General features: G+C 45.3%; 2 protein-coding genes across 5 annotated transcripts in view; one reads left to right on the plus strand and one right to left on the minus strand.

Moving 5' to 3' along the window:
- Positions 1–11,990, minus strand: part of LOC120304823 (progesterone receptor-like) — a 71,862-nt gene extending 59,872 nt beyond the window's left edge. Inside the window, exons 1-2 of one of the 2 annotated variants that reach the window (XM_039335802.1) lie at positions 10,629–11,990; positions 4,088–5,023 (exon numbers count right to left, since the gene is read on the minus strand). In XM_039335802.1, the coding sequence (XP_039191736.1) occupies positions 4,984–5,023; positions 10,629–11,965 (1,377 nt within the window). In that variant the 5' untranslated portion in view covers positions 11,966–11,990 and the 3' untranslated portion in view covers positions 4,088–4,983. Of the gene's footprint in view, positions 1–4,087; positions 5,024–10,628 lie in introns of those variants that run through there. The other variant, XM_039335803.1, reaches the window with a different exon arrangement.
- Positions 11,012–17,653, plus strand: part of ADCY8 (adenylate cyclase 8) — a 122,299-nt gene continuing 115,657 nt past the window's right edge. For 2 of the 3 annotated variants that reach the window (XM_039335799.1, XM_039335800.1), the window contains exon 1: positions 12,751–13,632. In XM_039335799.1, the coding sequence (XP_039191733.1) occupies positions 12,751–13,632 (882 nt within the window). Of the gene's footprint in view, positions 13,633–17,653 lie in introns of all 3 variants that reach the window. The other variant, XM_039335801.1, reaches the window with a different exon arrangement.

Here is a 17,653-nt window from a genome sequence, read left to right on the forward strand (position 1 = left end):
GGATAATGTAAATATATATATATACATTGCTTACTGGTGTACACCGCTTAGAGAGTGCTTGTACTTAAAGCGGTATATAAGTCTCATAAATAAATAAATAAATAAATAAAGTCACTTAGTCAGTTTTTATGTCTAATGTGGGACTAGAACTCACAGACTCCTAGTTTCTAGGCCAGCACCTGCATCAACTAAACATTCATGCATAGGGATAGGTAAGGTGGAATTTGACTAACTGATGGATAAATAAATGTATTATCCAAGGAGAAGCACCATGCTACAGGGTAATATACCACAGAACCGCAAAGGCAAGGAACATATAGTGTGGAAAGCATTTCACGTAGTGTTTCCTGGCCAAGATATTCATCCTTACAGGTCAGGCTTTTGTCTTATGATATTGTTGCTTAACAACTGTCAGAATCAGTTCCAAATATGAATCCCCAAAAGGGTAACGGCAAAGCGGCCCTTCTGAAATGATGCCATTCTGGGAAGTGAAGAATGAACAACTCTCATCCGAACAATCTGTCATAGCGACCAAACAGAAATAATTATGATTCATCACAAAAATCGCACAAGTAGAAATACGGCATCCAAGCCAGAAACATTAAGATTGAAGGAAAAAAAGATGTTCTACTTGAGTGTTTCTCAACCTTGGCTGCTTGAAGGTGTGTGTACTTCAACTCCCAGAATTTATAGCTGGCTGAGGAATTCTGGGAGTTGAAGTCCTCACATCTTCAAGTGGCCATGGTTGAGAAACACTGTTCTTTTTTTAAAAAAAAATGTTTTATTGATTTTTTAACACAATCACCTTAATATTTGGTAGACAATGCATTGTCTGGGATTAGCAATTAGAATTCAATTCTATAATCTCTAATCCACATGATAACTTTACATGATTTCCTCTTTTCCCCATGGTGTTCTCTTTTAACAACCTTAAGTTAATACAATTCTTATTGCTTTAATAAATGATAATTAAGTATACAAGTTTTCTAATATTTCTACAAATAATAATCACAACAATATAGCATTCCTTTTCTATCTGGTCATTCTGGTTGTCTCATCATATATCCTGTTTACAGTTCTTGTTTACATTTGTTTTTCCCACAGTATTCTAAACATTTTTACTGGTTAAGATTTTCTCAGAGTTAATTACATTTAAATATTTAAGTCTATTTTTTTCTCATGTAAACCAACCCAATACCTGTACCTTTCTTAAGGAATAAATAAGACTAAAAAGAGAAGGAAGAAGAATGAGAATAATAAACAGAATAAAGTAAAAAGATAGTATACTACTTAAAATCCCTATTTCCTATAAGCTAACACATATTTATTTCCAAAAAAAGTTTTCGTTCTTTTTACCACAATTGAAAATGTTCTACTTCCTTTCTTTCCCTTTCTAGTTTTCAGCCTTACACCACAAACACACACAGAGAGACTAAAAGCATGCAGCCTTAGAAAGCACTGTCCATTCTTTCTCTCCTCTCTCGTTTCAAAATCCGAAACGAGAGAGTAAATTATTCTTAGCAAACTTCATACACAGAATAACTGGGCTTTAATCACCCCGAGTACATTCTCTGCATGCAACATTTAGCCTCTCATGCAGGTAAAAACAAGGGCTGGTTCTTCCCTGACAGCTTTCCTTCTTTCCCTTATGTTTGACAACAATTGCACAAACTGTGTGCCCACAGAAACAAATGCCTGAACGGGGTATTTAATGGAAACCATCAGCTCAAGGAGAAGAGCACACATTTTAATAATAATAATAATAATAATAATAATAATAGTGGTAGTAGTAGTAATAATAATAATAATAACAACAACAACTCAGGACATGGCTATCAAACATCAAAAACATCTGCCAGACTATCCCACCTCCTTTATATGGATGATCTGAAGCTGTATGGAAAAACAGCATCTGAAATAGAATCGCTGCTCAACACTGTCCGTATATATAGCCAAGATATTGTAATGGAGTTTGGCTTGGACAAATGCGCCACACTTACTATCAAACAAGGAAAAATAATGAAAACTGAAGGAATCAAGATGCCCCACGAAAATAACATTAAGAGTCTGGATGAGGAAGAGTACTACAAATACTTGGGTATCCTTCAAGCTGACAACATCAAGCACACTGAAGTCAAGAAAAAGATTAGAGGTGAATACATCAAGAGAGTGAAGAAGATCTTAAAATCCAAACTCAATGGAGGAAATACCATAAAGGCAATCAACACCTGGGCAATCCCAGTCATTAGGTACACAGCTGGAATAGTGGACTGGACTCAAGCAGAACTAAAAGCAATGGATAGGCAGACCAGAAAAATAATGACAATGAATCATGCCCTTCATCCACGCAGTGACATTGATAGACTTTATCTACCAAGGCAAATAGGTGGGCGTGGAATGCTACAAGTACATCAGATGGTTGAAGAAGAAAAAATGGCTTTGGAAGAATATCTGAAGAACAATGATGAAGATGCACTGAAATTAGTATATTAGGAAGGCTTACTAACTACTGGAGAGACCAAACTGGCCTACAAGAAAGACCAAATGAAGAACAGAATAGAGGCATGGGAAGACAAAGCACTACATGGCCAATACATGAAAAAAATAGCTGGGAAAGCAGATAATAATAAAACCTGGCAATGGCTAAGAGCAGGAAAATTGAAGAAAGAGACCGAGGGACTAATTCTGGCTGCACAAGACCAAGCCTTAAGGACAAATGCATACAAAGTCAAAATTGAGAAGACAGCAACAGACAGTAAGTGCCGCCTATGCAAAGAAGCTGAAGAAACAGTGGACCACTTGGTAAGCTGTTGCAAGAAGATTGCACAGACTGATTACAAGCAGCGGCATGACAAAGTAGCAACAATGGTGCATTGGAAGATCTGCAAAAAAATATCATTTGCCTGTAAGCAAAAACTGGTGGGATCATAAAATAGAGAAAGTCATAGAAAATGATAAAATTAAACTGCTCTGGGACTTCAGAATTCAAACAGACAAGCACCTGCAACATAACACCCCAGACTTAACAATTGTCGATAAGAAAGACAAAAAAGTCTGGATAGTGGACGTGGCAGTGCCTGGAGATAGCAGAATAGAAGAGAAAGAACTGGAGAAGATAACAAAATACAAAGACCTACAAATAGAAATAGAAAGACTGTGGCAAAAGCAAGCAAGAGTAGTACCAATAGTCATAGGCTCCTTGGGTGCAATCCCTAAACAACTGGAGCACCACTTGAACACAATTGGCATTGACAAATTCGCTATTAGTCAATTGCAAAAGGCAGCCTTATTAGGAACTGCTTCCATCCTGTGACGATATCTGTAATACCATCAAACATCCACATCTACCTATCCCAGGTCCTGGGTAAGGACTCGATAGCTAGACAAAATGCCAAATCCAGTCTGAACATCTGTCTGACTGTGCGATGATCAATAATAATAATAATAATAATAATAATAATAATAATAATAATGGCATGACAAAGTAGCAACAATGATGCATTGGAAGATCTGCAAAAAATATCATTTGCCTGTAAGCAAAAACTGGTGGGATCATAAAATAGAGAAAGTCATAGAAAATGATAAAATTAAACTGCTCTGGGACTTCAGAATTCAAACAGAGAAGCACCTGCAACATAACACCCCAGATTTAACAATTGTCGATAAGAAAGACAAAAAAGTCTGGATAGTGGACGTGGCAGTGCCTGGAGATAGCAGAATAGACAAGAAAGAACTGGAGAAGATAACAAAATACAAAGACCTACAAATAGAAAGACTGTGGCAAAAGCAAGCAAGGGTAGTACCAATAGTCAGGCGCCTTGGGTGCAATCCCAAAACAACTGGAGTACCACTTAAACACCATTGGCATTGACAAATTTGCTATTAGTCAATTGCAAAAGGTGGCCTTACTAGGAACTGCTTCTATCCTGCGACGATATCTGTAATACCATCAAACATCCACATCTGCCTATCCCAGGTCCTGGGTAAGGACTCGATAGGTAGACAAAATGCCAAATCCAGTCTGAACATCTGGCTGACTGTGCGATGATCAATAATAATAATAATAAAGTTGGAAGGGACCCTGGAAGTCATCGAGTCCAACCCCCTGCTCAGGCAGGAACCCTACACCATTTCAGACAAATGGCTGTCCAGTCTCTTCTAAAAAAATTCCAGTGTTGGAGCATTCACCGCTTCTGGAGGCAGGTTGTGTGTCTTCAATGGTGTCTTAACTGGACACGCCACTCAGAGTCATGTTCCAGTAAGATGGGTTGCCACATACATTTAATACATAAATAAATGTTGTTCAGTCACTAAGTCATGTCAGATTCTTTGTGACCTCATGGACTAAAGCACACCAACCGCCCCCCATCCTCCACTATCTTCTGGAGTTTGCCAAAACTCATGATTATTGTGTCAATGACACTATCTAACTATCTCTGCTGTCCCCTTCTCCTTTGCCTTCAGCCTTTTCCAGAGTCCTCTTTTCTCACTTGGTGGCCAAAGAATCTGAGCTTCAGCTTCACCTTCCAAAGAGCAGTAAAGGTTGATTTCTTTTAGGATTGGCTGATTGGATCTCCTTACAGTCCAAGGGACTCTTCAAGTGTCTTCTGCAAAACCACAGTTTTAAAGCATCAATACTTCGGTGTTCAGCCTTCCTTGTTTATGGTCCAACTCTCACAGCCATACAGTACATTACTACTGGGAAAACCATAGTTTTGACAAATAAATAATGGATTGTAAAAGAAACAAAGTTATCAACCAATCAATCAGAACAGAGCTGGAAGGGACCTTGGAGGTCTTCTAGTCCAGCCCCCTGCTCAAGCAGGAGAGCCTATACCATCTCAGACAAGTGGCTGTCTAGTATCTTCTTAAAAACCTCCAGTGATGGAGCACCCACGATTTCTGGAGGCAGGTTGTTCCACTGGCTAATTGCTCTCACTGTTAGGAAGTTTCTCCTTAATTCCAGGTTGCTTCTCTCCTTGGTTAGTTTCCACCAAATGTTTCTTGTCTTGTGTCCGCATGTCTGTGTGTGAAAGAAAGGGAGAGGGAGAGAATCTTCCAAAACCTTTCATAATAGTCATGTGACCAAGAGTGAATAAAGAAGTTTACAGTGAAAGTGTCAGTAACATTCTGAGCAGCTGCCCACCTCTCTCTTCCCTATGGATAGATTGGGGGGATATTTCTGCTTTTTCTTTTTTAACCGAAGGTCGTAGGTGTTAAAAATGGTCATAAGTCACATTTTTCAGTGCCATTGTAGCTTTGAACAGTCGCTAAATAAACTATTGTAAGTTGAGGACTGCCTGTATGTAGTCTTTGACTTAAAATGATTCCTTTAATGACCGTTCAGTCTTCACACTTACAAACTTCACAGCATCCCCATAGTCACGTAGTCAAAATTTGGGTGCTTGTCAGCCAGCATGTATTTATAACATTTCCCAGATCATGTGATCCCCATTTGCAACCTTCACAGCTTTCCCAACAAGCAAAGTCAATGTGGGAAGCTGGATTTGCTTAATGACCATGTGATTCACTATACCAGAAGTAGGCAACCTTGGCTCTTTTATGAATCGTGGACTTCAACTCCCAGAATTCCTGAGCCAGCCACGCTGAGGGGAAAGGGAGAGGTTTCCAAGCTGAGCCATGTTGGCTCAGTAATTCTGGGAGTTGAAGTCCACGAATCATAAAAGAACCAAGCTTCCTATCATCTAGGCCAGGGGCAGGCGACCTTGGCTCTTTTATGACTGGTGGACTTCAACTCCCAGAATTACTGAGCCAGCCATGCTGAGGGGAAAGGGAGAGGTTTCCATGCTTAGCTATGCTGGCTCAGGAATTCTGGGAGCTGAAGTCCACCAGTCATAAAAGAGCCAAGGTTGCCTACCCCAGCACTATACAATTGTGATTTGCTCAATAATCCATGGCAAGAAAAGGTTGTAAAATTGGGCACAACAACCGCTTGCTTCATAACTGTAATTCAGCTCCCGACTGAGGCGTAATTCTCTGACTATCCACATAGGATGTTGTAAATCTTCTTTTTTTAGAGCAGATCTATTTTAACCTAATGCAACAAATCCTTGTTTCGTGCACAGAAATGGTTCTTTGGTCTGCCTTGAATCTTTCCCATAGCCTAATCCAGCTTCAGGTGGATGATTCTTGTTTTTTATGAAACAGGAAGAAAAACATCCCTATCTGTATTTTCTCCACAAACATCCCAGAATCGGCATTTTGCACAGATTCGTAAATTTTATAAACATCTACCGTGTCTTCTTTTGTTGTTCAAACATTCAAAGCGACACATATCTCTGCTCCTACCTCTATTTATATCTTAGTCTATATTTATCATATTGATTCAGTTTGAGAAATCCATCCGATTCTGTTCGGCCATCCAAACTGAACGATCAGACTGATTTGAACTGGTCCTCTAAAACTGATTTCCTTTAAAAAAAATTCTTGTACCTACCTGTACATCAAGAAACCATTTGAAAACATTTTGTTCAATTCAACAATTGAAATTGATATCCCAGTTTTTTTCCCTCAGAGACTCCATCAAACCTCCTTCAAATTAAATATCCAAATCTGGACCTCCTCCCCAAATATCTGTATTTTGGTGCCATGGCTATTTTTTAAAAAAAATGCAAGCAGGACTGCATCACCATAAGTGTCATTTCCAAATGGGGGGGGAATAATTTCAACTGATCAGATTCAAAGGTCCCATCTTAAATTTCCTGGATGCTGCATTTGGGTCCTTCTGCTAAAAAGCAGAGGTGTTTGTTTATTTGACTTGTATGCCAATCATGTCACCTAGAGATTGCCAGCAAAGGTCTAAGTATGTCCTTCCAACTCTCTGGTCCTCTGATCAGCTCAGAATAACAGGTTGGAAAACTTCCTCCCTCTAAAAAACGGGGTTCAGAGCTCAGAAGAAAAGCAGATAATGCTTTGAGGGGGCCCTTGGTGCTCTCTGAGCTTGCTTGTTTTCAGGCAAGCTCAGAGAACATGCAAGGACCCCTCATTTCAACCCTGAGTTACAAGTATTCTCCTTTATTGGTAGATAATGCTTTCTTGCAGCGTTCCCTCTTTTCTCTGGACCAGTGTTGTGGCTTAGTGACAGAGAATAGAGTAGAATAGATCGAGTCGAGTCGAGTCGAATAGAATAGAATAGAATAGAATAGAATAGAATAGAATAGAATAGAATAGAATAGAATAGAATAGAATAGAAGAGAAGAGAAGAGAAGAGAATAGAAGCTGAAAGGGAGCTTAGAGGTCTTCTAGTCCAGCCCCCAACTCAAGCAGAAAAACCTACACCATCTCAGACAGCTGAATGTCCAGTCTCTTCTTGAAAATTTCCAGTGATGGAGCATCCACGATTTCTGAAGGTAAAGCTCTTCCACTGGTTGATCGTCCTCACTGTCAGGAAGTTTCTCCTTAATTCCAGGTTGCTTCTCTCTTTGATCAGTTTCCAACCATTGTTTCTCGTCCTTCCCTCTGGTGCTTTGGTGAACAACCTGGCCCCCTCTGCCTTGTGGCAGCCCCTCAGATACTGGAACACTGCTATCATGTCTCCCCTATTTCTTCTTTGCTTTAGACTAGCCGAACCCAAGCCCTGCAGCCGTTCTTCATATGTTTTAGTTTCCAGGCCTTTGATCATCTTAGTTGCTCTTCTCTGATTTTTTTTTTCCAAACTCTCAACATCTTTTTTGTGATATGGTGACCAAAATCGGCTGCAGTATTTGGGATGTTGGCATTATTTTCGTGCCGTCTGCACAGATGTGGGCTGTCGTCTAAACTACCTTTCTTCCAATCCCAGGGGTATCCTTTGTCTTGTCTCCCTTTGAAGGATGTCACTGCTCCAATATTGGCCAATTGGACCAGACCAGGCGTAAGAGGTCTTCTGCTCCAAGAAGCCTAATCAAATTGGGAATGCTTCTAGCATACTGTCATTGATTCTATCACTCTGCTTTGTTTTTAATCTGCAATATGCTGCACGTTGTTTGCAGTGTTTAACCCCTTGTCTTACTGAAGCAGTAAGAACATCGTTTTAAGAACGGCTGGAGGTCCACAATTCCTGGTGGCTCTTTCCCAAAAAGCAACCAAATAAAACCGCGGCTTTAATTCTGGAGGTATATTATGCAGGGTAGAATATGCAAATTACACAGACAGCTAATGCTCTCTAAGCAGCGTTTATGGAAAACCAATCCTTGTTCACTTGAGGTGGGTATGAAGCTAACAGAAGGGGCTTGTTCTAAAGCAAGATACCTGAAGAAAGTGTTTTCATTCTGCCCAGCCAAAAACAACCTGGGAAACTTAGCTAAACATTAGCTAAAATGTTTCATACTGAAGGGAGTAGAGAATTGATCTGGTTTAACATTCTTAAACTCCTTCCGGTGATCAATATTGGCTTCAACAGGTTTGTCAATCCCTTGGCCAAGCAAAAGCAGAGTCAGGGCTGGTTAATACTTAATATTTCAAGGCTGTAGCACACAGGTGTCAAACTCACCGTGTCATGTGACGTGTCATGACGTATCACGATCTTTTTTGCATTGCCGGAGCTGGGATGCAACCAGCAGTTTGACACCCCTGCTGTAGCATGTTCTAGGACAGAGGTCCCTAACCTTTTGGGCACCAGGGACCGGTGCCCTGGAGAAAGGTTTTTCCATGGACCAGAGCCTAAGAGGTCTTCTAGTCCAGGGGTGTCAAACTGCTGGCAGGTGGGCCAATGTATCACATGGAAGCTGTGCCCATCCCAGCTCCTGCAAAGGGAAAAAAGTTGCAGTATGTCGCGACACGTCACGTGACGCAGCAAGTTTGACACCCCTGTTCTAGTCCAACCCCCTTCTCATGGCAGGAGATCTGATACCATTCTGATCAAATCATTGTCCAGTCTATTTTTGAACACCTCCAGTGATGGAACGCCTATGACTCCAGGAGGCAAATTATTCCATTGATTAAATGTTCTCACTATCAGTAAATTTCTCCTTACTTTTAGGTTGGATCTCTCTTTAACAAGCTTCCACCCATTACTTCATGTCCTGCCCTCTGGTGCAGGAAAGGGAGGGAGGGAGGGAGGGAGGGAGGGAGGGGAAGGAAGGAAGGAAGGAGGGACTGTTTGTTTAAGAGTTAATTTTACTTTTTTCAGCTTCAAACCTTTCCAAAAACAGTTTTAGATCATCCCTTCAGGTAGACCATTTAGGTAAACTACCCCAAATTGGGTAAAACTATTTTTCCTTTGGGTAATGGCACACTGGCCCATTATCCAATCTCAACAGGGACATTTAAGTAAGGACTTTTTGATAAATGGTTTTTGGTAACAAAGGAAGCAATTTGAGAAGCAGTGAAACCAAAACTGCTCTTTCTCTCCCTCCCTCCCTCCCCCCTCTCGCTCCAGAATTACTTATTAAATCTCTATTTGTATTTTGCACATAATGTTCCCCACCTCTTTTCCCCAACAATAACCCTCAGAGTGAGAGACAGTGACTGGTTCAGAGTTGGCCAGTTTTCACATCTATGGGAGGACCAGAACTCACCGTCTCCTAGTTTTGGTCTGATGCCTTAACCACTACACCAGGGGTAGGCAACCTTGTCTCTTTTATGACTCGTGGACTTCAACTCCCAGAATTCCTGAGCCAGCCATGCTCAGGAATTCTGGGAGTTGAAATCCACGAGTCATAAAAGAGCCAAGACTGCCTACCCCTGCACTACACGAAACTGGTTCTCAGTTAGGGGATGGATACTGCAAAGGCCATTTGCTAGGAGCCTAGCAGGCTTCTTTATGCTCTTGGGTGGCCACCGGGGAACAGACTGTTGAACTCGATGGGCCAGGAGTCTGATCCAGCAGGGTGTGGCTCCTGTCCTTATGATCCAAGGGGAGAGGAAGAAAATGACTCAGCTTAGGACTCACTTCCTGTATTTATGGTTCTCCCAAAGCCACCCACTTGACTTGTTGGCATCTTAGAAAACTGGAGTATGGTTTAAGGTGCATTGCAAACACAAGCAAATGTGGCTTAACACAGCACAGTAAACAATGCACGTCTATTGAAATTTATTCTTCATGGTTCGGGTCTGTATTTCCAAACTAATCCTAATATTGTCCTGGATATTGCTTTGGGGATATGCGCTGGCCATAAAGTCTAAGATCTGCTCAATGCAAGAATCCAAATTAAAGCATCCTGGATGGATGGATGGATGGATGCATGCATGCATGGCCTGCTCCATGGATGCATGGATGGATGGATGGCCTGCTCCATGGATGCATGGATGGATGGATGGCCTGCTCCTAACCAAGGAAGGCCCCCATCGCTGGAAAACTGGTCTCAAACTGTTCTTCCTGTTGTGAAGACACTTCTACTCACTCAGAATCTGCTTCTCTGTAATTTAAGTTCCCCGAGTCTGGGTCCTCTGGGCCCCGGAATAATTGAGCTCTTTGCCATCTTTCACATCAGTCCAAAAAAGCATGGTCAAGTTCACTCAGGACTAACCATACCCAATTCCGCATTCTCTCTCCGGAGAGCCTCGTTTCCAAGCTGCTGACCGCCTTGAACTGAACCGGTTCCAGCTCGGATCGAGTTTTTTTTTTTCTCCCCCTCCTTCTGCACACTAAACCCCCCCCCCTCCCAAACGTCTCTTCTGCAGCTTACCCCAAAAAGCCAAGAGACCAAGTTTGCGCGCCTGCGCGTTTGGCAATCTCTTCGCGGGCTGAGCCTCCTCGCCCGAGTTGCTGGCCAGCCGCAGGTGCTGGGCGCGTGTGACGGAGCACGTGTGAACCGACTCCTGCAGGCGCCGCGGGCAGGCCGTCGCTCCTTTGCTGGGGAGGGGAGCGGCGGGGGGGGGCGAGAGAGAGAAAAAGGAGGCTGGTACTTTTCCCAAAGCTGCTTTTTTTTTTTTTTTTCACCAGGCAACTGGCCTGACTCGGGTCTTGTTTTTTCTCGGAAGACGTTTCGCTGCTCAGGCAAGAAGCTTCTTCAGCTCCGACCGGATTTTTTTTGTGGGGGGGGGGGGAGCGGCAGGAGGCTGGGGCTTCTTTAAGTGGGCGCCCAGGGGAGCCGAGGCGAGAGCCTGACGTCACCCGGGCCATCAGCTGACCGCGCCGGGTTCTGCCCTTCCCAGGCGAAGCGGCGGCTGGGCGAGGAGAAACCCGGCCGAATCGTCCCTGCGCCGGCTCGGATTTCGCCCGCCAGGGAGCACCGGCCGTGTCGGGCTGCAGGAGCCGGAGCAGAAGCCGCGCCTGGCCGGCAGCCGCGCCTGGCCGAGCGGAGGAGACGGAGAGGCGAGACCCGGAGCGCGCAGCAACTTTGGCGAGCCGGGGAACCGAGGCAAGTGTGTGCCGGGGACGAAGCTGCCTCGTCGGTCTTGCCCGGGGAGGCTCCCTCGGCTTCTCCGCCGCCGCCGCCGCCTCCTCCTCCTCCTCCGCGGAAGGGCAGCCCGGCGTCCGGGGGAGGCGCGCGGGGCGGCCGCGGCGTGTGCCCGGGGGAGCCGGCTGGCCCATCCGCGGCGTGGGAGCTCCGAGAGGACGGCCGTCGGGACGGAGGGCGGCGGGTGGCGGCAGCCGGCGATGCATCCCTCCGCCGCCGGTGACTCTCCGGCTGCGGGCAAAGCGGCCAAGTAGCCCCGCGGAGCGCGGATCCAGCCTCGTCGCCCCGCGTCTGCTTTCCACTCTCCCCCCCTCCGGGTCATGCCTCGCTTCAAGATCTCCCGAAAGAAAAGGAAAAGTCCTGGCGTCCTGCCCGTCCGGTGCAGCGGCGGTCTCGGGGGGCGATCGCGGCGGGGCTGTCGGGACGCGCCTCCGGCGATGATGCTCCGAGCCCGAGAGAGTCAGCCCTCCGGCCGCCTGCCTTGAGCTGCTCGCCCGCCCGCCCGCCTGCCTGCCGGTCCGTGGCACGGAAGGCGCCGAGAGAGCCTCCGCCGGCCTCGCTTGGGCTCCACCGCCTCGACCGCGGCCGTTTGCTTTCGTCCGTCGGTCCCCGCCGCCGCTCATCCGAGCCCTCCCTCCTGTCCCCTCGCTGGACCGATGTCGCCGCTTTGGGGCAACGGCCGAGATGCCCGCAGCTGCAGCCGCCTCTATCTAGGCTTCCCCGTTGCGCTTGTCTAGACTCGGAGATCGCCGGGTGGTCTCCTGCCCACCTCTCTCCTAAGCCCCCCCCCTAACTTCCTGCGCTGGAGAAGTTGCCTGCGCTTCCTATAACCGTTCATCTCCCCGCCTGTGCTTGAAAAAAAAAAAACCTTTTCGGCTGCCTAGATAGGCACTTTCTCTTTTCCTCAAGTGTCTTGGCTTCGTTCTAAGGAAGGAACTGAAAGAACTGAAAAGATGGGAAATCCTTCGGGCTGAAACTTGGAGAGCTGCCAAGAGAAAGAAGGACGGGGCTGGCTCGGAATGGGAGCTTCCAAACTGTCCTCTTTGGGCATCTCCCTCTTCCAACATTCCCAAGGGTGCCCGGGGGTTTGTGGCCTTCTCTAACTTCGTCTGTAGGCTCCATGGAAGTTCTTGGGGAGGACTTGGGAGGCCTCTGGCTTTGATTCCACTTAACCAGACTTCCGGCGCCTTCCTGCCCGCTCTTCACCTGGAAGCTGAAGGGGATGCAGTTGGCGAAGCCCTGCCTTGCTGCCGAGGTATATCCAGTGCCAAGGAAGGCATGGGGAGCCCTCTGTCTTCTGCCGCCACTGATTGACCTTTGATCCCCCTGCCAAAGAGGTGGGGGGGGGAAACCAGCTGCCTTTCAATGTGACAGGACCTCCCTCCTCCTGCTCCGACCCCCACCCACGATGGAGCTGTCCGAGGTACGTTGCTTGAGTGACAGCGATGAGTTGTACACCATCAACCAGACGCCCCCTAGTGATGGGGCCCGCTCCCAACGCCTGCTGTGGCAGACCGCCGTGCGCCATATCACGGAGCAGCGCTTCATTCAAGAACACTGCAGTGGTGGCAAAGCCCTGGGCTCCGAAGAGCCCTGCTGCCCCAATCACAGCCATCCGTCCCGGCGCCAGTCCGCGGGCAAGAGCCTCAGTGGCCACAACAACGGGGGCACCAAAGTCTTCCCCGAGCGCAGCAGCAGCGGTGGCGATCTGGGCTTCCTGCACCTGGATTGTGCTCCCAGCAACTCCGATTTCTTCCTGAATTGGGGTTACACTTACCGGGGTGTGATCTTCCCCACCTTACGCAACTCCTTCAAGTCTCGGGACCTGGAGCGCCTTTACCAGCGCTACTTCCTGGGCCAGAGGCGGAAGTCGGAAGTGGTGGTGAACATCTTGGATGTGCTCACCAAACTGACTCTCCTGTTGCTCCACCTGACCTTGGCCTTGGCCCCCATGGACCCCGTCAAGGGCATTCTGCTGGGTTTCTTCACAGGCATCGAAGTGGTCATCTGTGCCTTAGTGGTGGTCAGGAAGGACACAACCTCTTACACCTACCTGCAGTACAGTGGTGTGGTCACCTGGGTGGCGATGGCCACCCAAATCTTGGCTGCGGGCTTGGGTTGTGGTCTCCTTGGCGATGGCATTGGCTACGTGCTCTTCACTCTCTTCGCCACCTACAGCATGCTCCCTCTGCCCCTCACCTGGGCTATTTTGGCTGGCTTGGTCACCTCCCTCCTGCAGCTCATCATGCAGACCTTCATCCCCAGACAGGTGGTGATCTCCATCTACCAGGTATTTCTTGTGGATTCCTTCTCCCCAACCCCCCACCCCCAGTTGGGCAAGTTGGTTCACCTCCTACTCAGGATTAGTTGGAAGCAGTAGCCGATCATTGCTAGACCAGACCTAACCAGGACACACTATTGCGTGTCCTGCCTAAGATGTGTAGGATTCTGAGACCTTTGTCTGTGGTGATGGTAAGGAGAGGTCCTTGTGCAAAACACAACAGAGATGCTCTTCCCTCTGTGATATGGATGGTGACTCCTGAAAACAATGTCCTTCACAAAAGCAAGTGTGGTTGGTAGCACTAGTTCATCAGAGGGAAAGAGACCTCTTAGGATAGCATTCCTCTTGAATCTCATTTTTCCTAAGTCGAGTTGAAGGTCCAGCATCCACAGGGAGCATCAGAATGGAGAGGAAAGCCACAAAACATTCTGGCGTCCCATCCTTCTTTTACAGATGGCCAAGGAAATATACACAAGGTCAACCCTTGTTGTGCTTCCTGCTTCTGGATTGCCAGATCATTGTGGAGAAATCCCCTGTAGATTCCCAGCTGAGCACAGTATTCCTACACCAAATACAGCTGCTGTAATCTGGGCACCTAGATGCAGTGCCTGTCCAAATCTCCCTATATGTCCTCTCTCAAAATATTTTTCAATGCAACCAGGAGGAATCTGTAGTTGCATCGGAGTGTGCACAGATCCAGACTCTGAGAAAGGAGGGAGGTTATTTTGGTGTCCCTGGATAATGTCACCTAATTCCCTCTCCTCTGAGTTCTCATTCAGTGCTGCATTGGGTCTCTATAGTATTTGATCAATTATTCAGCAGAGTTCATCAAGCAGAAGAAGAGCTGTTTTGAGAATAGCTTTATATATGACAAGTAGAATATACTTTTACACGAAAAGTAAAGTCATCCTCATTCAATTTACAGGACTCTTCCCCAAGTGCTGCCGTGTGTTTGTCAGTTCCCTTCTAGCTTTCTGGAACTTCGACACCCGTATTATTTTGCTGTTCGTTAATATTAGGCATTTATAGAGCTGGAACACATTTATAATGTCCCAGGCTGGAAGAAGTTGGGATATAGGACTTCTACCTTTATAACATTCTTCTAAAATTTCCCATTTTTTGTTGGTTGGCTGCTGTGTTTTGTTAGCTGGGATCACTAGCCAGTTTTTTGGGTGTTTTTTTTTGTTTTGTTTTGGTTTTTTTTTTTTGCAGTGAGATGTTATGCAAGTTCAAATTTGTGCATATTTACCTGTTGTATCCATAGGACTTTCCCATCTGTATCCCAGCTGTTGAGTTTAGTTCTGATGTTTATAAAATGACAGATTGAATGTGATCAGGTGGCCCAAGCCATCTGCTAAATCTGTGTCTGAGGCCCGCAGGATTCTATTGATTCATCTGTCTGTTAAATCAGGCTAGTTGAATTCAGGGTTGTTCTGCTGTCATTCAGGTTGAAGTTCTGAAAGTTCTGAAACACCATTTAATGTGAATCAAATAGAGGTCAGTACAATGAGTTTGGCTGATGATCTGGCTCTCTCGGTTGTGATTAAAAGTGGGAAACAGGAAAACCATAGTTCAGCCATTTATTTGGTAAATTGTTGTCCCAGCAATAAATTACGCTGACTCTTTGTGGTTTGGTTTCTTGAAACTGAAAAAAAAAAGGGATTGGGAACTGAAACAATGCAGATACTGACATTTTGATTTCCAGAAGGCATGGTGTATTTGTTTATTGATTTAGCTGTTTATTTTATGCAGATGCTTATTCCAGGGAAGAAAGAATACCCAAATGGAGAACTTCCTACGAGTCATTCATTGTGTGACAGAATGAAATAAAATTTGCTGCAACAATATTAGGTCCAAATGTGAGAAAGCTCTAAACTATTTTAGAAATTGTTTTGACCAGGAGGATTGAAGCTCAGACTGACTCGTATTAATGGCATCCCCACAAAATCTTTCCATGGGTCAGTAAATGATCTAATAGGTGCATTTTATAAGGAAGGGGAACGCTATCGTTTCAGATTTATTTCCTGTTCCAGAACAATTCCTTCCAGAAAAGAAGTTTCCCCCAGGCAGACCAGAGCAGGAGGAAAACAGAACGTTCTGGAAAAGAACAGAATAGTCTGCCCTTGAAACTATGAGATGTACACACACCTCTTGCATAATAGGGCAAGCTGGGTTAAGTTAAAGCTTGGATATTTTATTTTATTGTGGTTTAGTACATTATGCAAGCCCACTTGACCTACCCTTAGTTTATAGCTTGACGTATGGTGTGACCTACTCAGAAGAAGAGATGAATTGAGTAACTCAGCTAAGCAGGCCATTCAACACAGGCCTAGTGCACTTGATAGTGAGGTGGAAGAATTCCTTACATGTATAAACTTTGTAGCTCGTGAAATATATTGGATTTTTTTTTTTAAGGAACAAGATTCCCAACTTTTTCAGCTGACTCATTAACCATCTAGAGCAGGGATAGGCAACCTTGGCTCTTTTATGACTCGTGGACTTCAACTCCCAGAATTCCTGAGCCAGCAGGGCTAAGCATGGAAACCTCTCCCTTTCCTCTCAGCATGGCTGGCTCAGGAATTCTGGGAGTTGAAGTCCACGAGTCATAAAAGAGCCAAGGTTGCCTACCCCTGACCTAGAGAATATTGCGAGCTGGGGAAAAAAAAACATTGATGCAGAGATTTAACAGGTCTAAAGTCTTCGTTTATTTATTAAATTTGTATGCTTCCCTCCCCCATTTTGCCTAGAGACAACTCTCTGGGCTTTCTTACTGTAGGAGAAGGAGTGGCAGGATTTAAAACGGGATCATCTTAGAAACCTGATGTAATCTTTTTAACATCAGTTTTAACATTATACTTTAACATTCATATTATTGTAACCTTCTCTCATGTTGCTTTTATTTGGTGGTAAGCGTAGGAGAGTGGCAACATCTGGGGATGGGGTTAAAAGAGGGATCAGCCTAGAATCAGAAGCAAACTCTGCCACCTCCAGACCTTGCCGCTCTTTCTCCTGATGCTTACAACCAAATAAAAACAATACAAGAAATCATTAAAATAATATTAACGTGGAAACTGACTTAAAAATTAACAAAAGTGGCAAGGAAGGGAACTAAATACACATGGGGAAGGGGTAGGGTCTTATCCAGGGCTTTTTTTTTTGTCATAGAATGCCCAGAATGGAGTTCCGGAACCTTTTTTGGATGGAACCTTGTAGGGTAGGCAAGGCGGGTTGTATGACGTGTGTGAGTTCTGGCACCTTTTTTTTTTTTTAAACAAAAAAAACAGTGGTCCTATCTAAGTTCATGAACCACCTTCAGTGTATCGGGGTCCGAAGCCAATTGGCAGAACCCGGGTTTCAGGCCCTTTTAGACCAAAAGATGGGTGTAGATCTCACTGGGGGGGGGGAACATGAGGTTCCAGAGGGTGGTAGCCAGGGCAGAAAAGACTCTTTTGCTGGACCTCAAAGCTAACTCTTTAACTGTGATCTTCAACTGAATGGTCTCACCAGTGAGCGACATCCAGTGTTATATGGTGGGCACGTGCTTGCTTTGATAAGGCCTCAAACCCTCTGGACCAGATTTTGTAGGCATACAAAGAGAACTGAAACTATTTTAGAAAGAGAACTGTGTACACACAAGCAGACAACTGTGTGACAACTGTCCATAGGAGAGATTAATGCAGTCAAAAGGAAGATCTTCTGGAAAGTGCCTCCTAACACTGCAAGATGTGTCATGCCCTGCCCGAGCTTTTTACAATGCTCTCTAAAACTGGCTTAAAGTTCTGAAACATTTTAATCTTCCGAGCCACATTGTGTCTTGAGCCCAGGGAACGTTACAGCTTCCAGTCAATTTGCTCTTTGGTTGAATGCGTTTCTCTCTCCTCTGTTCCGCTGCTGGGTTTTAGAGTGATGCTGTGATCGGATCGTGATTTTTTTTACTAGATTTCCATTGTCGTCGTTTTTTTCAACTACTTTAATTTGTTCATTACCCAGGGAAACTTGGTGATGGGATGGGAAATCAGTGGAAGACAGA

The sequence above is a fragment of the Crotalus tigris genome, unplaced genomic scaffold, assembly GCF_016545835.1.
Source record: "Crotalus tigris isolate CLP2741 ecotype Arizona unplaced genomic scaffold, ASM1654583v1 scf7180000017661.16357234195:1864864, whole genome shotgun sequence".
In the NCBI taxonomy this organism is placed as follows: Eukaryota; Metazoa; Chordata; class Lepidosauria; order Squamata; family Viperidae; genus Crotalus; species Crotalus tigris.